This window comes from Leptomonas pyrrhocoris, assembly GCF_001293395.1.
Source record: "Leptomonas pyrrhocoris isolate H10 chromosome Unknown, whole genome shotgun sequence".
NCBI classification, from domain to species: domain Eukaryota; phylum Euglenozoa; class Kinetoplastea; order Trypanosomatida; family Trypanosomatidae; genus Leptomonas; species Leptomonas pyrrhocoris.
The window spans coordinates 257965-276449 of record NW_015438384.1 but is presented as its reverse complement, the minus strand read 5'-3'; the positions used below and the strand labels follow the sequence as shown (position 1 = coordinate 276449).

At 61.2% G+C, this 18485-nt stretch overlaps 3 protein-coding genes across 6 annotated transcripts; all 3 read left to right on the top strand.

Moving 5' to 3' along the window:
- Window positions 1-447: 447 nt before the first annotated feature.
- ABB37_09041 (hypothetical protein) lies at window positions 448-5354 on the top strand (the record flags this gene model as incomplete). 2 transcript variants are annotated; one of them, XM_015808289.1, is made up of 1 exon in its annotated part: window positions 448-5354. In XM_015808289.1, the coding sequence occupies exon 1, from the start codon at window positions 1179-1181 to the stop codon at window positions 5352-5354; it is 4176 nt and encodes a 1391-aa protein (XP_015653180.1). In that variant the 5' UTR covers window positions 448-1178. The 2 variants fall into 2 exon arrangements, with proteins under 2 accessions (XP_015653180.1, XP_015653179.1); XM_015808288.1 differs by having other exon boundaries at window positions 453-5354.
- A 1664-nt stretch (window positions 5355-7018) lies between these two features.
- On the top strand, window positions 7019-13874 carry ABB37_09040 (hypothetical protein; the record flags this gene model as incomplete). Of its 3 annotated transcripts, none has more annotated exons than XM_015808287.1 (1): window positions 7019-13874. In XM_015808287.1, exon 1 carries the CDS (start codon window positions 7566-7568, stop codon window positions 13872-13874), a length of 6309 nt encoding a protein of 2102 aa, XP_015653178.1. In that variant the 5' UTR covers window positions 7019-7565. The 3 variants fall into 3 exon arrangements, with proteins under 3 accessions (XP_015653178.1, XP_015653177.1, XP_015653176.1); XM_015808286.1 differs by having other exon boundaries at window positions 7036-13874; XM_015808285.1 differs by having other exon boundaries at window positions 7079-13874.
- Window positions 13875-14332: 458 nt separating this feature from the next.
- On the top strand, window positions 14333-17651 carry ABB37_09039 (hypothetical protein; the record flags this gene model as incomplete). The annotated part of the gene is made up of 1 exon (XM_015808284.1): window positions 14333-17651. Exon 1 carries the CDS (start codon window positions 14778-14780, stop codon window positions 17649-17651), a length of 2874 nt encoding a protein of 957 aa, XP_015653175.1. The 5' UTR covers window positions 14333-14777.
- Window positions 17652-18485: the final 834 nt, after the last annotated feature.

Here is an 18485-nt window from a genome sequence, read left to right as displayed (position 1 = left end):
CGCCGCTCCTGCGTATCATGCGGGAGAAGAATGCGAGGCGTCTCAATCGCTGCGGCCCTCCTCCCGCTCCTTCTCCCTTCTGTTTATTCTCTTTCGCTCTCTCTATTTTTTCTTTCCTTTGAAGCATCAAGAAAGAGAGGCGTTGTCGGTGCCGCCTTCACCGATGCTACCCGAGCCAGAAAAAAAAAAAAGAAAAGTGCGAAGCCTTCCTCACTGCCCTACCATTCCCCAGCTTGCGCGAGCCTCGCCTTGCCTTTTGTGTGTTGCGTAATGAGTAGTAGTGTTGTTGCGCGTATGACGTGCTCCCTTCCTCCCCTCCCCCCTTCCCAGTAAACCTGCTGTAAGACGCGAAAGCGACGCTGCTCTCACACGTCACGATGAGCCGCAGTACTCACCTTTCCTTTACCGAAATCCCTTCGCATCTACTTCCCCCCCCCCCTCCACATAGATAAGGCACGGAAAGACCAGCGACAACCCAACTTTCAAACAAAGTCCTTCGCTCATTTTATTAATATCATTATGATTCCCGTCCTGTAGCATTCCCTCGTATCCCACATCTATTACTACTACTGTTACTATTCGTACTACTGTTGTGTCCTTAGAGATCGAAGTCAGACCACGGCCTACTCAGACGTCGATAACGCGCCGTGTGTGTATTTTTGTTTGTTTTTCCCTTTTGTATTTTGTTTTTGTTTTTGTTTTTCAGGAGCCATACAGATAGATATAACACTATATACATACCTACCTCCTCCTTCCCTTCTACCTGCTGTAGAGAAGTACGAGGCAGCTACGCGCGTAGGAGGGCAACCATAACAACCGTGTACGACTACCATTATTCCTTCCCTTCCCTCTTTCTCTCTCGTTGTGAGTGTATTCGTGTGTGTGTGTGTGTGTGTGCGTTTCGCATTGGCGTCTGACAGTCAAAATTCCAAACAGGGTTTTTCTTCTTCTTCTTTGCTTGATTGTTTGTTTGCGAAGGTGTTTTCTCTTCGCTGCTGAGGGTCTCCTGGAAGCTCCCTACCCCCCTCCAAACAGAACTCGCGTTCGCGTTCAATTTCCTAAGAGCGAAGCGCTGCTTTGTGCTGTTTGAAGGCGCTTCTCATTGCCCCTGTAGAGCACCCAGGGCATTACCACCTGAAAGGAATTGAAAAGCGAAGAAAACCAGAGAAACGGCCACCATGGCGTTGAACCCGATCGCGTACCTCTCGCCCGGCTGCACCGCGCAGTGCCGGCAGTGCGTCAGCGCCAAGCCCGACTCCTTCGCCTTTGCTTCTGTGCAGTCCATCTCGTTGTACCGAGTCAGCACGGCGAACGTGGCTGTACCCGTCAGCGCGAGCAGCGACCCGGCACAGCAACAGCAGCCGCCATCTGCAGAAACGATCAGCATTGCGGACTACCCCCTCGCAACTCTCTTCGGGCACGGCGCAAACGCCTCCATTGGCGCCTTTGCCTACAACGATGACTACATGGCGTGTCTGACGCCGCAGAACAAGCAGGTGCTGCTGTGGCGCCTGAAAGACGCGGAGACGCTGACGGCCAAGAAGATCAGCTCTACCTCCCTCGCGAGCGTGTTCAAGCGGGACGGCAACCCGTCCACGATGTGTCTCGCCGGTAAGCACCACATCCTGTGTGGCACGAACACCGGGCGGCTCATCTCTCTGAACGCCGGCGTCGACAACGCGGAGCCGCGTAGCACCGCCATCCCGCCCTCGCAGCAGCGGCCGAGCGTGCAGGCTCCGCCGTCGCCGCTTTCCCCGAGCATCAACGCCGGTGGTGCCGCGTCCAACCCTAACAAGAATGCGGCGGCAGCGGTTGTGGAATCAGTGGAGTGTGTCACCGCAGCTGCGGCTCGCCCTGACTTGGTGGCGTGCGGCACGTCGGATGGCACTCTGTGCCTGCTGAACCTGAACGCGAGCACCGGCCTGCGTGCGACGGCCTCGCTCTGCCCGTTCCCGCCGAAGGAGAAGGAGCGGGAGCGCAGTGCGACGCTGGACGTGAACCCGCTCCCGGTGACAGCGATAGCGTTTGATCCGACCTCAGCGCAGTACCTCGCCGTCGGCTCGCAAGACGGCGCCCTGGCGCTGTGCGACGTGAATGGGCAGACGATGGTGCAGACCTTTGACTTCGCGAAGCTGCCGGAGAAGCACGTCAGCTCCATCGCGTGGATTCCAAATGAGCCGGGTGCGTTCTACACCGCCAGCTCCGACAGCACCGTCCTGCGCAAGTGGAGCGTGACAAGTAAGTCAGCCGTTGGGTCCGTCAGTGTGATGGTGATGCCCTCGCCGCCGCAGCAGCAGCAGCAGCGAAAGCAGAGTATGGAGGCCGACAGCAACGAGGCGGCGGGGAGTCAGATCGGGATTCGGAGCGTCGCCTGCATTGACCAGACCCGTGTCGTGGTCGGGCTGACCAACGGCGCCGTGCAGGTTTACGACGTTGGTCAGCAGCGGCTCGACTGCGACGTGGTCACCGGGCACACGGATGCCACGCTGAGCTGCAAGCTGTCGAAGCACGACCGCGACCAGGTCGCGACGAGTGGCGTGGACGGCACCATCCGCGTGTGGAACTTGCGGACGCTGACGCAGCAGTACGTGATTGCCGCCGGCCCGGTGATGGTGCACTCGGTGGATTGGTCGCCCAACGGCAAGCACATCGTCGCCTCGCTCGGAAGTGGCGAGGTCGTGATGTACGCCACCTCGACGTACCGCGAGTCGTGGCGCACGCCCGTCTTTTCGGATCTCGTCTACCGTGTCTGCTGGGCCGCCGGGGACTCCAGCCTCATCGCGGCCACCTCGCGCACTGGGCTGGCGATCCTCTCCTCAAAGGACGGCAAGGTGGTTCGTCGCTACTCCGCGGCGCACGGCGCCTTCTACGGGGTGGACATCGAGCCGACAAAAAGCAAGAACGTCGCCGTCGCCTGCCACGACAAGCGCATTTACGTGTACCACCTCAGCAGCAGCAGCGATCGCCCGTCGCTGGTGCTGACCGGGCACACCGATGCCGTCTGCGACGTCGCCTACAACCCGACCGCGCCGAGCTACCTCCTCTCCGGCAGCTACGATGGCACGTTGCGGGTGTGGGACTTATCCTCCAACGACGCACACACGATTTCTGTCTCGTCCCGTGCGCTGAAGGGGCACACCGATCGGGTGCGCAGCGTGGCGTGGTGCAGCCTGGCGCCCTACCTCGCCCTCAGCGGATCGGCGGATGCCTCCATTCGGATGTGGGACATCCGCAACGGCGTCGCCATCACGACGGTGCGAGGCCACAACTCGGATGTGGTCGCCTTGACCAGTCACGTCGACCGGCCCCTCATACTTCTCTCCGCGGCGCGCGACAGCACGCTGGTGGCGTGGAATGTGGCGCTGCTGCGACAGGTATACCTCGAGGCCACGCTCGGCACGCTGGAGAGTTGCATCGTGCCGGACCCCTCCTCGCTGATGGGGGTGGCGACGTCGAGCGTGTCGGTGTCGCAGGTGGCCGGCCCGGCGGTGCAGCGGCTGGTGAAGGAGCTGAACGAAAACGCGAGTAAACCGGCAGCGCGATTGCAGACGCTCGTGAACTTCTTCGAGTTCCCGAACGGGGCCGCAGAGGTGGCGCAGATGGCGCTCTTCACGGTGGACCCGGCGCAGTACACAAACTTGATGAACGAGGGCAAGCCGGCGAATGTGGGGCTCGTTGTGCCGGCAGCAGCGCTCGCGGATGTCGCGCGGGCACGAGCCACCTACACGAACGACCGCGCGCACGGCAAGACGGTCAGCGCGGCCGGCGCCGCCTACAAGAAGCAGCGTTTGCTGGAAGCGGCGGAGGAGCTGCTGAAGGTTGGACAACTGGAGGCCTACTGCAACACGCTGATGGAGGCGGAGGAGTGGGATGGCGCGATTGCCGTGGCACCGGCGATCTCGCGAGTCTTCTGGCGCGGTGTGTGCCAGAAAGCTGCGGAGGCGATGGAGGCCGCAGGCGACGCCCGCGCGGTAACGTACTACATCATCGGCGAGCAGAGCAGCAAGGCGGCACAGCTACTCACCCGACTGTCGCAGAGCAACTACGATGCCGCGACTGTTGTGTGCCAGTGCTGTCCGCAAGTCACAGAGGACGCTGCTCTGCTGCAGCAGCAGCAGCAAGCGAGCGAACCGCCGCACAACACGACGATCGATCAGAACAGCGTGACACCGATCACGCAGCAGCTGCAGCGGCAGCGGTCCGCCGTGTTGAAGCGCTACGCTAACCAGCAGCTCCTTGCGGCGGTGCTACTCGCCCACGGTCACAGCGATGACGCAGTGCACACGTTACAGTACTGCGGAGATGTCGTGCTGGGCCATTTGCTCGTGCACACCGTACCGCTGCGCGAGCAGGCCAGCATTGACACCGCCTACCGCCTCTCCATGCTGCAGAGCGCGCGGCAGCACAAGTGGGATACCGCGCTGCTGTGCGCGACGCGGCTTTCGAACCCGTACGACAGCCTGGCCACGGTGCTCGCGCTCTTCCAAGCCGCGCAGGGTAAGACGCTGGCGGGCAAGGTGCCAGCTCAGTCGCTCACCTCGGCGAACCTGTCTACCTTCCACGGCGTCAGCGAGCGTCTGAAGGCGTTCTATGATCAGGTGCGCGGCGAGTGTGCGAAGTTGCAGCTGCCGCTGGACGCCAACGCGATCCAGCAGCGGCACGCCAACGACGGGTTGGCGTCGCAGAACCAACTGGCGGCGATGGTGTTGGCGGCGGACCCCTCCTCCGGTCCGGTAACGGATGTTTCCATTCTGCAGAGCCTGACCGGTTTCATAGAGAGTCTGCTGGGCGTGGCGCTGCAGGACGCAGATGGCGCGAACGCGCCCTTCTACCTACGGCAGGCGTACAACGTGTCGGCCTACGTATCCGTGCCGCTGGAGACCCTGCCGAAGCCCGGCACCTCGAGTCCCTCCACCTCCACCTCCGCCGTGTCCACCATGTCACCAGAGCACAAGCATTTCCTGGCGCTGACCTTCGTTGTGGCGACGCTCATGACGGTGAAGGTCTACCGCTTTCCGACGCTGCTGAACTACGCGTTTGCGAAGGCGCGTGATCTTGCGAGCGGCGCGAACAGCGCGTCGCTGAACACCGTACTAGGCACCGTGCAGGGTGTGCTAGGCACCTACTCTCCGCAGTCGAAAGAGGTGGACTGCTCGTCGGTCGGGAGCACGCTGCCGGCCTTGACGAGCGAGGGGCGTCAGATCGTGTCGGCGCTCACGGGCGAGCCTGTTTGCGGGGCCGTACACGTGTTGGAGGACGGTTCATCGTTCATCTCCAAGTCGGAGGCCTTGGCGTGGACGCTGTGCTCGCACTTCTCGCCCCTTGCCACCGGTGCCCGTCTGACGGCGCTGTGAGCCAGCAAAAAGAAAGGAAGGAATGGGAAAGAACAACGTCTGTCGAGACTTGTTTTCTTTTGCGTGTGTTTGTTTTGTTTTGTCTGTTTGTTTACTTGCTGACGGGTTTTTTTTTGGTTTCAGGTGGTTCCTGGTGTGGCGGTTCGGCCTCGCTCCCATCACGTGCTTACTCTTCTATCGTCGCGGGTGGGGGCGGGTGGGGAAGAGCACCATCGCGCACGTATCCTTTGCGTGTTGGGTACGCTCCCTCTCTTTGTCGCTGTTGCCGTTGCTGTTGTATTACTGCGCTCCGTTCGTAAAGCGGACTTTTTCTTTTTTTCTTCTTTTTGAAGACGTGTGCGCGACGGCGTAACGTGATGTGCTGCGGCCGTTACGTGCGTCGCCGCAACGCTCTGTAGATGACCTTTCCACGAACATAGATCTCCCTCCTGCTGCCTGCCGCCTCCTCCCACCACCATAGAGCTATTCGCCGCGTTCCAGCAGTGTCCGTTGTTGGTGTTTTCTTCATTGTCTTTTTCTCTTCTTCTCTTCCTTTCCTTTTTTTCTTCTCGTTCCTGCGTTGTCTCTCGCCTTTGTGTGGCTGTGGTGGATGTCCAGTGTGAGAAGGAGTTTTGATTACGAGTGATGATGATGATTCCTTTATATATATATATGTATTTCGAGAGGGAGAGAGAGTGTGTGTCATCGGGTAACCTCCACTCGCCTGAACCTGCAAGACGATTAATATATACCTCAACCCTTTCCCTCCTTCTGATTTCTTTCACCTCCCTCGAGGGCGGGAGGGTGCGACGGCGCAGGCTCAGGTGGACCGAACTTCGGGGTGCTGTCGAGGTAATCGTGCCTTCTGTTAGAATCCGGTCACCGTCTCCGTTTGTGTGTTCTCCCTTTTTTCCTCCGGTGCCACACGAAACAACACGCGGCGGGGCGACAACGACGCCACATTTTTTTCTAAATAAAAATACGAAGGAACTGTAAAAGCCTGATGAAAATAGAATTGTGCTGTTTGTGTTTCTGTATTCTTTCATTTGTTGATCTTGTGCGTGTGTGTGCGTGTGTGTGCGGGTGTGCGTGTCACCGTGTGTGCGTGTGCTGTAGTCTGCCGTCGGCCGTAGTACAATTTTTCGTGTTTCCCCGCTGCGACGTGTTCCGTTTACGTGGTCAACGGGTTCTGTTTTCTTGGCCGACATACACATATGCGTATGTATGCTGATTTTCATTTTTCTCTCTGTTCTCTCCGCAGGAAGAGCGCCTCGTCTCCTTCTTAGACACAATGACTGAAGAAACACAGCACAGCGAACTGCGAATGAACGGTGCCACGCTGACCTGCGTCACGACTTGGGGCGCTCACCCGTGTACGCTACGGTGCACTGGCTTCTATGGTGTTTTCGTTTCTGATTCTCCCTGCCCAGTGAGGCAGCGTATCGTCACTGCACACGTATGCGGCTTTTTCACATGTGCCTTTTTGCTTTGTCAAAGGCGATGCACAAAGGGAGATCTTTCTTCACGGGCGTGTTTGCGGACAAGCGACGGGAGAGGCGAAGCCGCTCGCTTCGCGTTTGTGTTTGCGGCTGCGCTGTACAAACTCTTCTTATTTTGTTGTTACTGCTGCACCGCCATTCGTTTCCTCTTTGTCTCTCTCTCTCTCTCCTCCTCTTTTTGTTTTAGTTTTTTTCGGGCTTTAGAAACACAACGATTGAGTGAAGTTACAGTAACAACCAATCAAAGCGTGCCTAGCAAAGCTTTTGACGCTGTTGCGGTTTGGGCGAAGTGTGAGGTGAAGCAGCGCAAGTGCTCGCGAGAACGCGCGGACTCCTTTTCCTCGGTCGGGTCTTTACTAAAAGGAAAAAGAAAAGGAAGTTGGCGCCTCAGTGTGCGGTTTAGCAAAGACAGTTTGTAAAGCGCACCACATACAAACACAGAACAAACAAAAAGGACGCGGGCGTGATTCGTTTAACGGCGGCAGCTCGCCAGCGTTATTTAAAAACAGGAGAGAGAAAACTAAATAAAGCCTTGCATTATTTGCTGTTGTTGTTGTAGCAGTAGCTGCCTTATGTTTTTGTGTTTTTTGAAGACAAATCCAACACGTTGAGATCCGCTGCGGCTTACACGCAATACGGCCACTCGACGTTCCACCACCACCGCTGCTTCCAAGGCACACACACACACTCACACACTCCTCCAAAAAAAAAAAGGGGGAGAGGTAGAATCATCATGTTCAGCTTTCAAAAGCGCGGAGGCACGACAACGGCGTCTGGCCTCGATACCGGTGCGGATCTCACGCCAGAAGGAAGCGCAAACCTGCACGGCGCCTCTTCCGAAGCGCTAACGATGCCGGTGGACGACAGCCTTCAAGGCGGCCCGCGTTATGTTCCGATGGACGCAGACGCCTACGGTGGCACGCACGGGCACGAAGAGGGCGAACACGCAGCTCGCGACACCGCTGGCGGTGGTGGTGCTGACCTCTACGCACCACCGCCTCCACTTCAACAAGAGGGGGAGGTGCAGCAGCACCTGCAGCAGCAACAGGAGTACGGGGATCCCTGCCGCAACGACCACTACGCGCCGCAGCCGCTGCAAGATCCGAGTGGGGTGGATGTGACGGCCTACCCCGGCCACAGCGATCCGCAGCAGCACGACAACCAGCCGCATGCACAACACGAAGGAGAGGGCGGGGAGGAGGAGGAAGTGGACATGGGCGAGTCGCAGCTCTTCACCGACTACCACGGCGGCGCCGACCGCGCCGAGGCGCACAACCGGCGTCTGCAGCAGCAGAAGATGTACGACGAGATCCCTGCCCCGCCAGATGACGCGGACGTGCACACCGTCTTTGCTTACTACCGCAAGCTCATTGGGCTCGTGCAGCTCGTGCCGCCGAAGCACTGGCGGGAGATTCGCTTTGACTTGCCGGCAAACGTGGCGGAGCTGCAGCTCTACCCGCAGCGTCGAGAGCGGATCCAGGACCGCGAGCCCATCCGCCCCTCCTCGACGCTGGTGATTTCGCTGGAGGGCACGCTGCCCGAGAACACCACGCCGTCCGAGTACGCCGCGCAGATGGTGCAGTACTTTCTCGACCTCCTGCAGTACCAGAACGCCTCCACCGCCATCACGACGCTGCGCTTCGTGAAGAAGGAGGCGGAGCTGTCGCAGATGGTCGTCACCCTCGGCCGGGACTCGCGGCTGGCGGGGCGCATTCTGACGGAGCTGCAGGCGGCCGGGCTGCGCGCGCACTACGGCATGATAATCTTCCAGCACCCCCCCAACGCCACGTTTCAAGTGGTCGACTACCGTCGCACGCTGCACGACGGCAAGGGCATCTCCGCCGAGGAGGTGGCTTTTCTGCTGGAGCCGATGCGGCAGACCAAGACGGTGGACATCAACGTGGTCGAGGGCTACGAGCCGGGCGTGTTCTACGTCCCGGTGAAGCGGCCGGAGGCGGTGTACGCCTTCCTGTGGAACTACTTCTGTTCCTACAGGTTCCAGGCGGACCTGTTCCGTCGTTACGGCGTCCTCGTCACCCAGGCGAACTGCAAGCACGAGTTTCTGCAGAAGGGTGTGCCGTACTTTGTGCAGAAGCGCGAGCTGGAGGAGCGGAAGAAGGCAGAACTGCTGCGGAAAGGCTTCCAGGAGCGGGAAGCCGGGGCGGCCGGGGCGCGCAAGACCGGCGCGGACGACCACCACGACGACGATGACGCGAGCGACGCGGATGAAGAGGCGGTGGCCGGTGGGGAGGGGCCACCGCCGGCGTGGGTGATGACGGCGGCGGACGACATCGACATCTTCAGCGGTCTCGCTAAAAAGGCGAGCAAAGCGACGCTTTCCTCCCTTGCGGCGGAGCAGCATACGATGGACTCTGCCACGGCAGACGTGTTGTCTGGTCCACCGCCTGCAGCGACAAGCAACGCAGCGGCAGCCGCCACGGCGCTCGCAGAGGACGAGGAAGGCATTGCGGACATCGACGCACTGCTGAAACAGTACAACGCCGTTGCGGCTGAACCGGCCAAGAAGGGAGACGCGGTGGGCCGTGGTCGACGCGGGAAGGGAGCGGTGGGTGCGGAAGGGGCGCTCCCACCGCCTCCACCACCCCCACCTCCACCGATGGAAGCTCCTCCGTTTGACGTAGGTGGCCGCTACGGCTGGGTGGACCCCCGCCAGCAGCAACCGCAACAACCGCCTCCGATGGCCAGCGGTGGGTTCGGCGACGGTCCTTACGGCTACCCGCCCTTTCCCGGCCCACCAGACGGGGGCCATGGCTCTCTGCTGCCACCGCCGCAGCAACAGCAGCAACCGTACTTCCCGCCGCCCTTCCTTGCTTACGCGGGGAGGAACGACGGAGGGTATGCGGCGTACCCCCGCCCTGGCGGGCCGGCGCCGTATGCGGTGCTGGCACCCGACGCACCCGCCCCTCCGCCGCCCCCGACGGACTACCCACCGCTGGTGGAAGAGTCGGAAGATGATGATGACGAGGCGAACGCCGCTCTTGCGCACGGCAAACCGCAGCGGCACGCCGACCCGTCCGGCGGCAGCGGTCCTCTTGTGACCGGTGGTCTCCAGCAGCAGCAGCAGCAGCAGCAGCAGCAGCCATCGTCCGCGGCATCTGGGTTTGCTTCGCCGTATGAAAAAGAAGGACTGCTTTCGTGGTCGATGGACGCGGCGCAGACGCATCCGCGCAGCGGTGGGGCCACCGGTGGCGGCAACCTGCACAGCTGGGGACCGAGCGAGGGCCCGGAGGCCTGGGGGAACGCATTCGGCCCACCGCCGCAGCAGGGCACCAACGGTGACGACGACAACAACGGCTTCTTTGCCACGAGTCCGGCACCCGCTGAGGGTCCTACCGGAGGCGACGCCGACACCGGCGGGGGTGGCATTCTCGGTGACTACGACCCTTCCTACGACACGCCCTTCTCCAATGCTGACCCCAACAGCACGAGCAACATCGGTTACCCGCCCCAGCAGCAGGGGTGGGAGATGCAGGACCCGATGATGATGGCCATGAATGACGGTAACAGCGGCGGCTACGCGTACAACGGCAATCCTGATAACTACGGCTACCCACAGGGCTGGAGCCAGGAGAACTTTCCACCACCGCCGCTTCAGCAGCAGCAGAGTGGTGGTCTTTACAGTGACGGCTACAACAACCAGCAGCAGCAGATGATGTACACGCCGCCCCCGCCACACGTGCAGGAGGCTGCGCAGATCACGGAGGAGCTGGAAGAACGTGTTCAGGCTGCCTTTCCCGCTTCCTGGGCCGCAGCGACCGCCGTGCAGACGCTGCCACTCCCTCTCGATGGCGAGGCAGCGCTAGACGAGATCGAAGCGGCCGACGCAGCAGAAACCGGCGACGCGACGTCCAGCTGCGTGTTGCACTACGTCTCGGCAGAGGCGGCAGCGAAGGGCACTCCGCCGCCCAACACCGAAATGACGGAACTCCTCGAGTTTATACAACGCAACATCGGCTTAATCGGACGGCTGCTCCACAAAACCACGACAACAACGGTGGAGCAGGCGAACGACGTCGCAGGGTACCGGGCACGGGTCGCGCGCGCGTTGTTGATCGGCGCGACGGCAGAGACGACGGCGCAGGCGTGGTCGGCCGCGTGGGTGCCGCAGCGCGCCGATGGGCAGGTGGCGGCTTCAACCGTCCCAGTGCGTTCTGCCGACGCCGCAGAAGAAGCGTCGACTTCGCCGGCGAGGACGAATGACGGCGGCGGCGTTGAAGACGAAACGCTCACGGAGGAGAAGCTCGAAGGACAGCAGGAGGACGACGTCGACGAAATCGAAATTCAGCTTCCGGCGCTGCTGCCCTATCTCCTGCGCACCCCTGCCGGCGTAGACCTGGCGCTGCTGTTAGCCTTCCACTACCCACGCGCCTTTGCGCGCCGCTTCCTGCCCTACGCGCCGGCCTTCTTGATGGAGGAGCGCGTTGTACGAGTGGTGTTAACGACGGCCCTGCGTCGCGATCCGCGTGCGAGTGCGCCGCTCGTCCGCGAGTTGTTGGCCCATTGGTGTCCTCTGCTGCGGTGGTTGAAGGGCTTTGCGGTCGTGAAGGCGCAGGGCAGCGTGGAAGAAAAAGAAGGCGGCGCTACTGCCTCTTCGCCCTCAACGCGCAGCACAAGCGCGACGGCGGTGAAGCAGTTCGTGTCGCTGCTGAGTAACACGATGGACGTGGTGCTTGCGAACCTGTCGCCGGACCAGCGCGACGCCTGCTGCGCCTGCAGCAAGGAGCAAGACTACGTCAACGCGTTCGCCGACGCCCTTGAGCTGTCGCCGTCTCCCGAGGCGGACGCGTCGACGACCAGTGAAAGCGCGCTGCCGCAGCTCTGGGGACCGGACGGCGCGCTCTACCGCTCGCTGCTTCGCCTCTACATTGCGGCGGACGCGTGCGATGCCGCGCCGCTCGCCACGCGCGTGCTCACCTGCAACACCAACGTCCAGAGCGACACAGGTGCCACGAGTACGCGGCCGAGTGTGTGTGTCCGTCGTGATCACTACTACTACTGCCTCACCGTCCTGTCCCGCTCGCAGACCGCGCCGGCGCTGAGCCGCGAAGCCGGCGCCTTTTGTGGGGTGTTTCTGCGTTTCATCGAGCTCCAGCAGCGGACCCAGGAGGACGGCACGTCACCAGCGGTCGGAGAGGCGGAGGCGACGCAGCTAATGGAAACGGCGCTGCGATCGTTGCAAACCAACGAGGCCTACGCAGCGCTGCGGGAAGCCTACCTGCTTTCCATGAGCGACGACCCCATCACCCACTTCGGGGCTCTCCTCGCGCAGCTGAACTCTGTTGAGCCCCCGGCGACGGCGGCGTTGCACGGGGCAACCTACCGTGAGTGGTACCTCAACACAAATCAGCAGCAAAAGGTCAACGCCGCGGCCGCGAAGATCCCCAGCACGTTCTACTACCAGCCTCCGTCGCGTCGCCTCAACAGTAGCAGTCACACGAGTACGTCACTCAACGCCAACTCGCGGTGGAACCACAATAACGAGACGGGCAACGTGCAAGGGAGTGGGGAGAGCTGGGCGCAGCCGCAGCCGCCGGTGTGGACCTCCGCGCCTGGGCAATGGACGGGAAGCGGCTACAACACCAACAGCAGCGCACGTGGCGCCAGCACCGCAGCGCAGCAGTGGCGCGTGGACTGGACTGAGACGATGCGCAGCTATCCCGCCTCTGGCACGCCTTTTGCGAGTGCTCTACCCGAGGGCTGGACCTGTCGCCTGGTCCGCCGCGTTGGGCGGTACTGCTTTTCCAGAACTGCCGACAACGGCAACACGGCCGACGGTGCCACATCGGCTCCTGCGAAGACGGCAGCGGAAGCAGAGAGCACGCCTGCGTCGTCCGCCGCCACGACGACATCTGCGCCGACGTACGCGCACCCAGGGGACGGCAAGGAGTACCTCGCAACGCCGCAAGCTTTTCTGCAGGAGCCCGGCGCATCCGCGGAGGCCACGGCGATGCAGGTGTGTGCAAAGGCAAACGACATGCACCGGGAGGAGGCCCTCGCCACCGGCCTGCCACCGCCCGCGGAGCTCACGCAAGCAGACGTGGAGACGTGGCTGGCGGACCAGCGACGCCGCAGCGTCTTCCTCGACGTCGCCACGATGGAGCTGCTGGGCATTTCCTATCGGGGCAGTCGGAGTGGCCCGTCAACCCCGGCGGCAGCTGGTGGTGGTGGTGGTGTAAAGCGCGGCCGTGATGGACGCCCCGGCTTTTCGAAAGCACTGACCCCTGAGGAGCAGCAGGAGGTGCTTCGGAAGGTCATCCCCCGCTCCTACCCCGCCATCGGGGCTCCCTACCCGGCCCTCTTCTCCAGCTGGTCGGTGTACTACAACTCTGGTCGTGGGCAGTACGGTTTTGCCGGTCCGCACCACGGACCGAGTCAGCCGCCGCTGTTTCTGCATCCCGTCACGCGGAAGCACTACTTCATCTCCCCGCAGGCCTTTGTGCGGCAGCGGAAGATCAACTTCGATGTGGTTGCCCGAGTGGCGAAGGTGACCCAGTCGGAAGTTGAAAAGTGGATGGCTGACCAGCGCACGCGCCACCCCGCCATTGACGCGGCGGTGATCAAGATCGTGCCGATTCACTACGGTGACGTGGAGAAGGCGTTGGCCGACAACGCCGCGGCGGTCGCAACGACAGACGACGAGGAAAAGGATAGGAACGACCGCAACAAGAACGGCGGCAGCACGGCCACGACGACGACTCGGGAGCGAGAGCGCAATACCGCGGCCGCTGCGTCGTCCTCCTCCTCTGCCACCGCACGACACCGCGCTGATCGGGGTGGTAGAGGCAGTCGAAGCAGCAGAGAAGCGCGGCACGGCAGCAACAGCAGACGAGGAAGACGACGTCGGCGCAGCGAGGACAGCGACAGCAGCAGCAGCCACCGCAGCGACGACGACGATGACGATGACGATGATCACAGGCGACGCGGTCGTCGCAGAGGGCGCTCACCGCGACGACGTGGTGGTAACGGTGGCGGCGGCGGTGGCGGCGGCGGTGGCGGTGGTCGTCGTCGCCGCCGTAGGTAAGTGCTCCTGGTTTGTCTTCCCATTATTATTTTTAATGTCTCCCTTCTTCGGTTGTTTACTTCTGCAGTAAGTGGCCGTTGGGGTGTCTTTCGGATTTACGCGTGTATGGGGATGGTTCGGTGGAACATGCCAAACAGTGTGTGTGTGGGTGGGTGGGAGGAAGCTAAAACTGGAAGAAACGAAAAATCAAGTAAAAGAATGAAACACAGACCGCGAAAGAGAAGGTGATTGAAAAGGGCAGGGAGCAGCCATAAGCAGCGCTCATGCGGGCAGGTCAAAGAGCGGAAAAGAATGAGAGGTCAGACTCGGCGCAATTTCGTGCGCACTCGAATAAGAGGCTCTTCATCGTTGCTCACATCAATCTCAGTGTCCGTTGTCTTGAAGAGGCGTCGCTACGCAGTTCGACAAATCTTTTTTCCTTCTTCCTGCTTCTCCTCCGTTCCTCGTGAATCGACTTAGCCTTCGATCTTCTCGCACGTCTCTGCTCTCGACGCCTCCCAGCACGCCACAGCTCACGAACTGCTAAAGTGGAGTGAACGCGGTTGAGTCTACGTGTGCTTCGCCCACTTCTTTAGGCGTATTCTCGTCTCTGTTTGTTTTGCTGTTTTTTTTTCTGAGCTTTTTTTGGTATTTGCTGTTTTTCTCCCCTGTTGCTGCAATCAAACGGTGTTGTGTGCGTGTGTGTGTGTGTGGCAGGCATTGAAGCCCTTTGATTAAAAGCTGTGTGTGAGAGAGAGGAGAGGGGGAGAGAGAGGTTGTGTTCGGCAAACGCGCGTGTTTGTGCCTTCTTTGCTTGCGATCTTCCTCACACTTTCTTCTTTTTTATAAGTATTTGTAACCTTCTAAAGTGCACCTCGTTTCTAAAAGAAATTGCGTGAAAGAAAGAAGCGCCAAGGTGCTAGCATGACCAACACATCGAAGCTGCGGTGGGCGTTCTACGAGGATGTCTACCAGCCCGCCCTAGTCTTCCCCGCCGAGGAGCTCGCCGACACGGCGCTCCCGCCAGGACACACCGTCGTGTACCTCCTCGGTCTCGACAGCAACGTCATGGTGGCCGACGCCGCAGTCAGCGAGTACGACCCGCATGATACGGCAAAGATGTCGAACCCCGCCGCGGCGCTCGGCGTGGCCATGGCACAGCAGATCCTAGAAGGGTTTCAGAGCAGCGGCAGTGGTGGTGATGACGCTGGTGATGCTGTCGGCGGTGCAGGTGACCGCCCGGACCTTTTGAATGAGGAAGAAGACGGCGGTGGTGATCACGACAGGGCGAGGGCATCGGATCTGCGTCTGCTGCTTGAGGATGATGGGGATGACGATGTTGACGACGATGACGCACGTCGCCGCCGCCACGAGGAGAAGAAGCTTCGCAAGGAGGAAAAGCGTAGGGAGAAGGAGGCGAAGAGGGCGGCCAAGGCAGCGGCGAAGCGCGAGCGGGAGGACATCACGTCTGCCCCCACGATTCGGCACGGCGCCGACGTCAGCGCGAATAGTGAAGACGACGATAATGAGCTGCTCGCGGCGATGGCCATTGAGCAGCGGTATAACCACAACAGCAAGGTGAAGCCGGAGAAAGTAAAGGCAGCGGCGGACGGCGACGGCGAAGGCACGGACGAGCGGAATGGGCAGAGCAGCAACCACAAAAAGGCGAAGAAGCCGCACGCAGGCGACTCCTGGGCCGCGCTGGAGGAAGATTTGTTTTCCACCGACGACGAGGACGAAGTGGAGGAAGCGGAAGGCAACGGGGAAGGCGGTGACGCTGATCGGCTCCGTCGCGGACACGAACCGCATCGCCATCCCCCCCGCAGCCTGCGCTCCGGCAACCGCATGGGTCAGGCTCTGGCGGCCCTCAACGCGACGAGCGCCCTCCACGACGTCTCCGGCCTGTTCGGGTCCTGCCCCTACGCACAGCCTTTTCTGATGGAGATTCACTACGAGTACGAGCAGCTGGCACAGGAGGCGAGCAGCGAAGGTTTGCTGCTGACGCTGCAGAAGGGCGAAGTGGTACGCGCGATTGACGACGAGCTGCGGCAGAGGGCCGCGCAGAGAGCATTTCTCGAGGCAGCGCTGACCACCCGTCAGCACCACGCGTCGTCCGCCGCGGGGCAGAGCGAGGAGGACGCGTTGGACGAGGCCATCGCGAAGTTGGAGGCGCCGCTGAGCGTCGCGGAGACCGTGCGGCGCCTCGTGGGCAAGCAGATGCCGTCGAGGGCCATCGCGTTCGATCGCATGGCGGCCGCGCGAGCTCGTCGTGCCGTGCAGAGGCGCACCCGCACCTTCCAGGATGCGACGGTGGTCACCTTGGTTGATCACCTGCGCAGCGTGGACGCGGCCCCCCGCGAGGACGGCGCCGAGGTCATGCGCCGCTACATCCTGCAGCGTCGTCAGCATGAGGAGCTGAAGTCGAACTTCCGTGGACTGAGCAAAACCGGCTTCTACGCGGTGCCAAAGCCGATGGAGAAATGGCGCCGTGCACGGGATATGATGATGCTCGCGAACGTGGGGGCGGAGGCGCAGAAGGTGCTGCCGACCTCCTACATCAGCCAGGCACACTCCACGATGGTGCGGCGCATGAAGGAGCACGCGGAGAAGCGCTACGACCGCATGGCCGTCACCGCCCGCGATGGGGCCTCGTTTCTCGATATAAACAGTTTTAGTGGGAACACGGCGTCCTCCTCGGCGCAGTTTGGCTCACCCTCGCCGGCGATGAGCCACCAACAGCAGCAGCAACTTCAGCAGCAGCGGCTCGCCGCGTCGAGCGTGATGCAGCGCCGCGAGGCTTTCTTTCAGTTCCACGCCCTCCGCTGCGACGCCGAGGCGCCCGTCACGGTGGAGACGGTGGCGCTCAACCCCGACTTTGCCGGTGCCGGTCTGTCACAGAACGTGCTGGCCTCCGTGGGCGATCTCACGGCCAGCGTGGCCCCCGTCGATGACGCTGGCGCCACGGGTCCGCACGCCGAGGATGCCCTGCGCACCGACGACGACGCGTCGCAGGTCTCCTACTCCGCCCACAGCGCCGCACCGAGCTCCTACCCGTACGTCTTCGACAGCGAGCCGCGGCTGCGTCGTCCACACCGTCGGCAGCAGCAGCGGGGAGGCAGCATGAGCGGGGCGTACTCCTCCGCTTCCGACGGCGCCTCCGTGGTGTCCTCACGCGCCACCTCGGTCGGGTCTGTCTTCAGCGAGCGCGACGGGGACGACGATGGTGGCGTGAACGGAGAAAAGGTAAACGCCAACGGTGCGCGGCGCCACCGTCGTGGGGGGAGTGTGTCACGGAAGGCGATGAACGGTTCGGCGAGCGCAACGGCTGGCGGCGGCGGCACCGCCGATTGGCGCACGCGGGCGAAGCGCAGTATTATGGAACAGCTAACCTTGTACTGCCGCGGCCGTGGGGGCAGGCCGGCCATCCTCAGCAGCGATCAGTGCCGCGAGATCGGTCGCACGCTGCTGGACCGTGCGATGCGCGCCGAAGCCGAGCGGCAGGGGGTGTCGCTCGCGGTGCAGTCCAATAACCTCGCCGCACCCTTCACCAAGACAACAGAACAGCGTCTGAAGAAGAGTGTGGATCACTACCTGGAGCGTCGCATGGCGCAGAACACGCTGCCGGTGCTCGCATCTGGTGCGGATGGTGGCCGGGCGGTGCAGAACGGTGTGCTGGGCACCGGGGATCGCGGCGAGGGTGTCCTGCCGTTGTCGGGCGAGCCGGAAGTGCGGCCCTACGATGCGGCCGCCGTGGCACGGCAGCGCGCTGTAGCGGATACCCCCGTGTACGAGAACTAGTACGCAGCACAGAAGATGACACTGTGCTGAACAGGAAAAGACAAATACACGTGTGTGTCGTGCCTCCGATGCGTTCGGGATATTTTGTTTCCCTCGACATCGTTTTGTTTTTCTCTCTTCTCGTTTGCTTCCTTTATCACGATTACTAATGTAGACGGAGCGCAGTTGCGATTCCACCCTCAAACGTGCGAGCGCAAGAGAAGGGGGGGGGGGGGCGGGGAAAAAGAAAACCTCTGTGAGGACGGCATTAGATTTGCCGTGGTGCGGTGACGGTGTGTATATACATATATACTCCTCTCTTGCAGGTTTTTCTATGTGTGTCTCTGTGTGTGTGCGTGTGTGACTTCTTGTACTGCCGGTGTGCCTTTAAGAAAAGAAAAATGGATTCCTCTATGGGAGAGGGCGGGGGGGCGCACGTTCGTTGTGGTGTTGTGATTGTTTCTCCCCCCTTAACAGTTTCTTCGCGTGAGTGTGCCCCCTCACTCACCTTTCTGTTGTCTGCCTAACACTTAATTGTACTTCATATATATACATATATTGTTGCCTGTGCGGGTCTCTGTGTATGTGTCTGTGTGTGTGTGTGTGTTCGCCGTGGCAGCCTTCCGCATCGTTTCCATAAGTGAAGTGTACGTTAAAGTCCCGTTTGCGGTGCCGTGGGAGCCTCCATGCCGTTTGCATGCGCAGAAGGAGACACGGTAGGAACACGTTGGCCGTGTTTGGCTCCAACGCAGCAGGCGGCACTGACGTGGTGCACGACGCACACGCAAATCTCGCTTGTCTTCCAATACACATATACACCTATATATATATATATATATATATATATATATATAT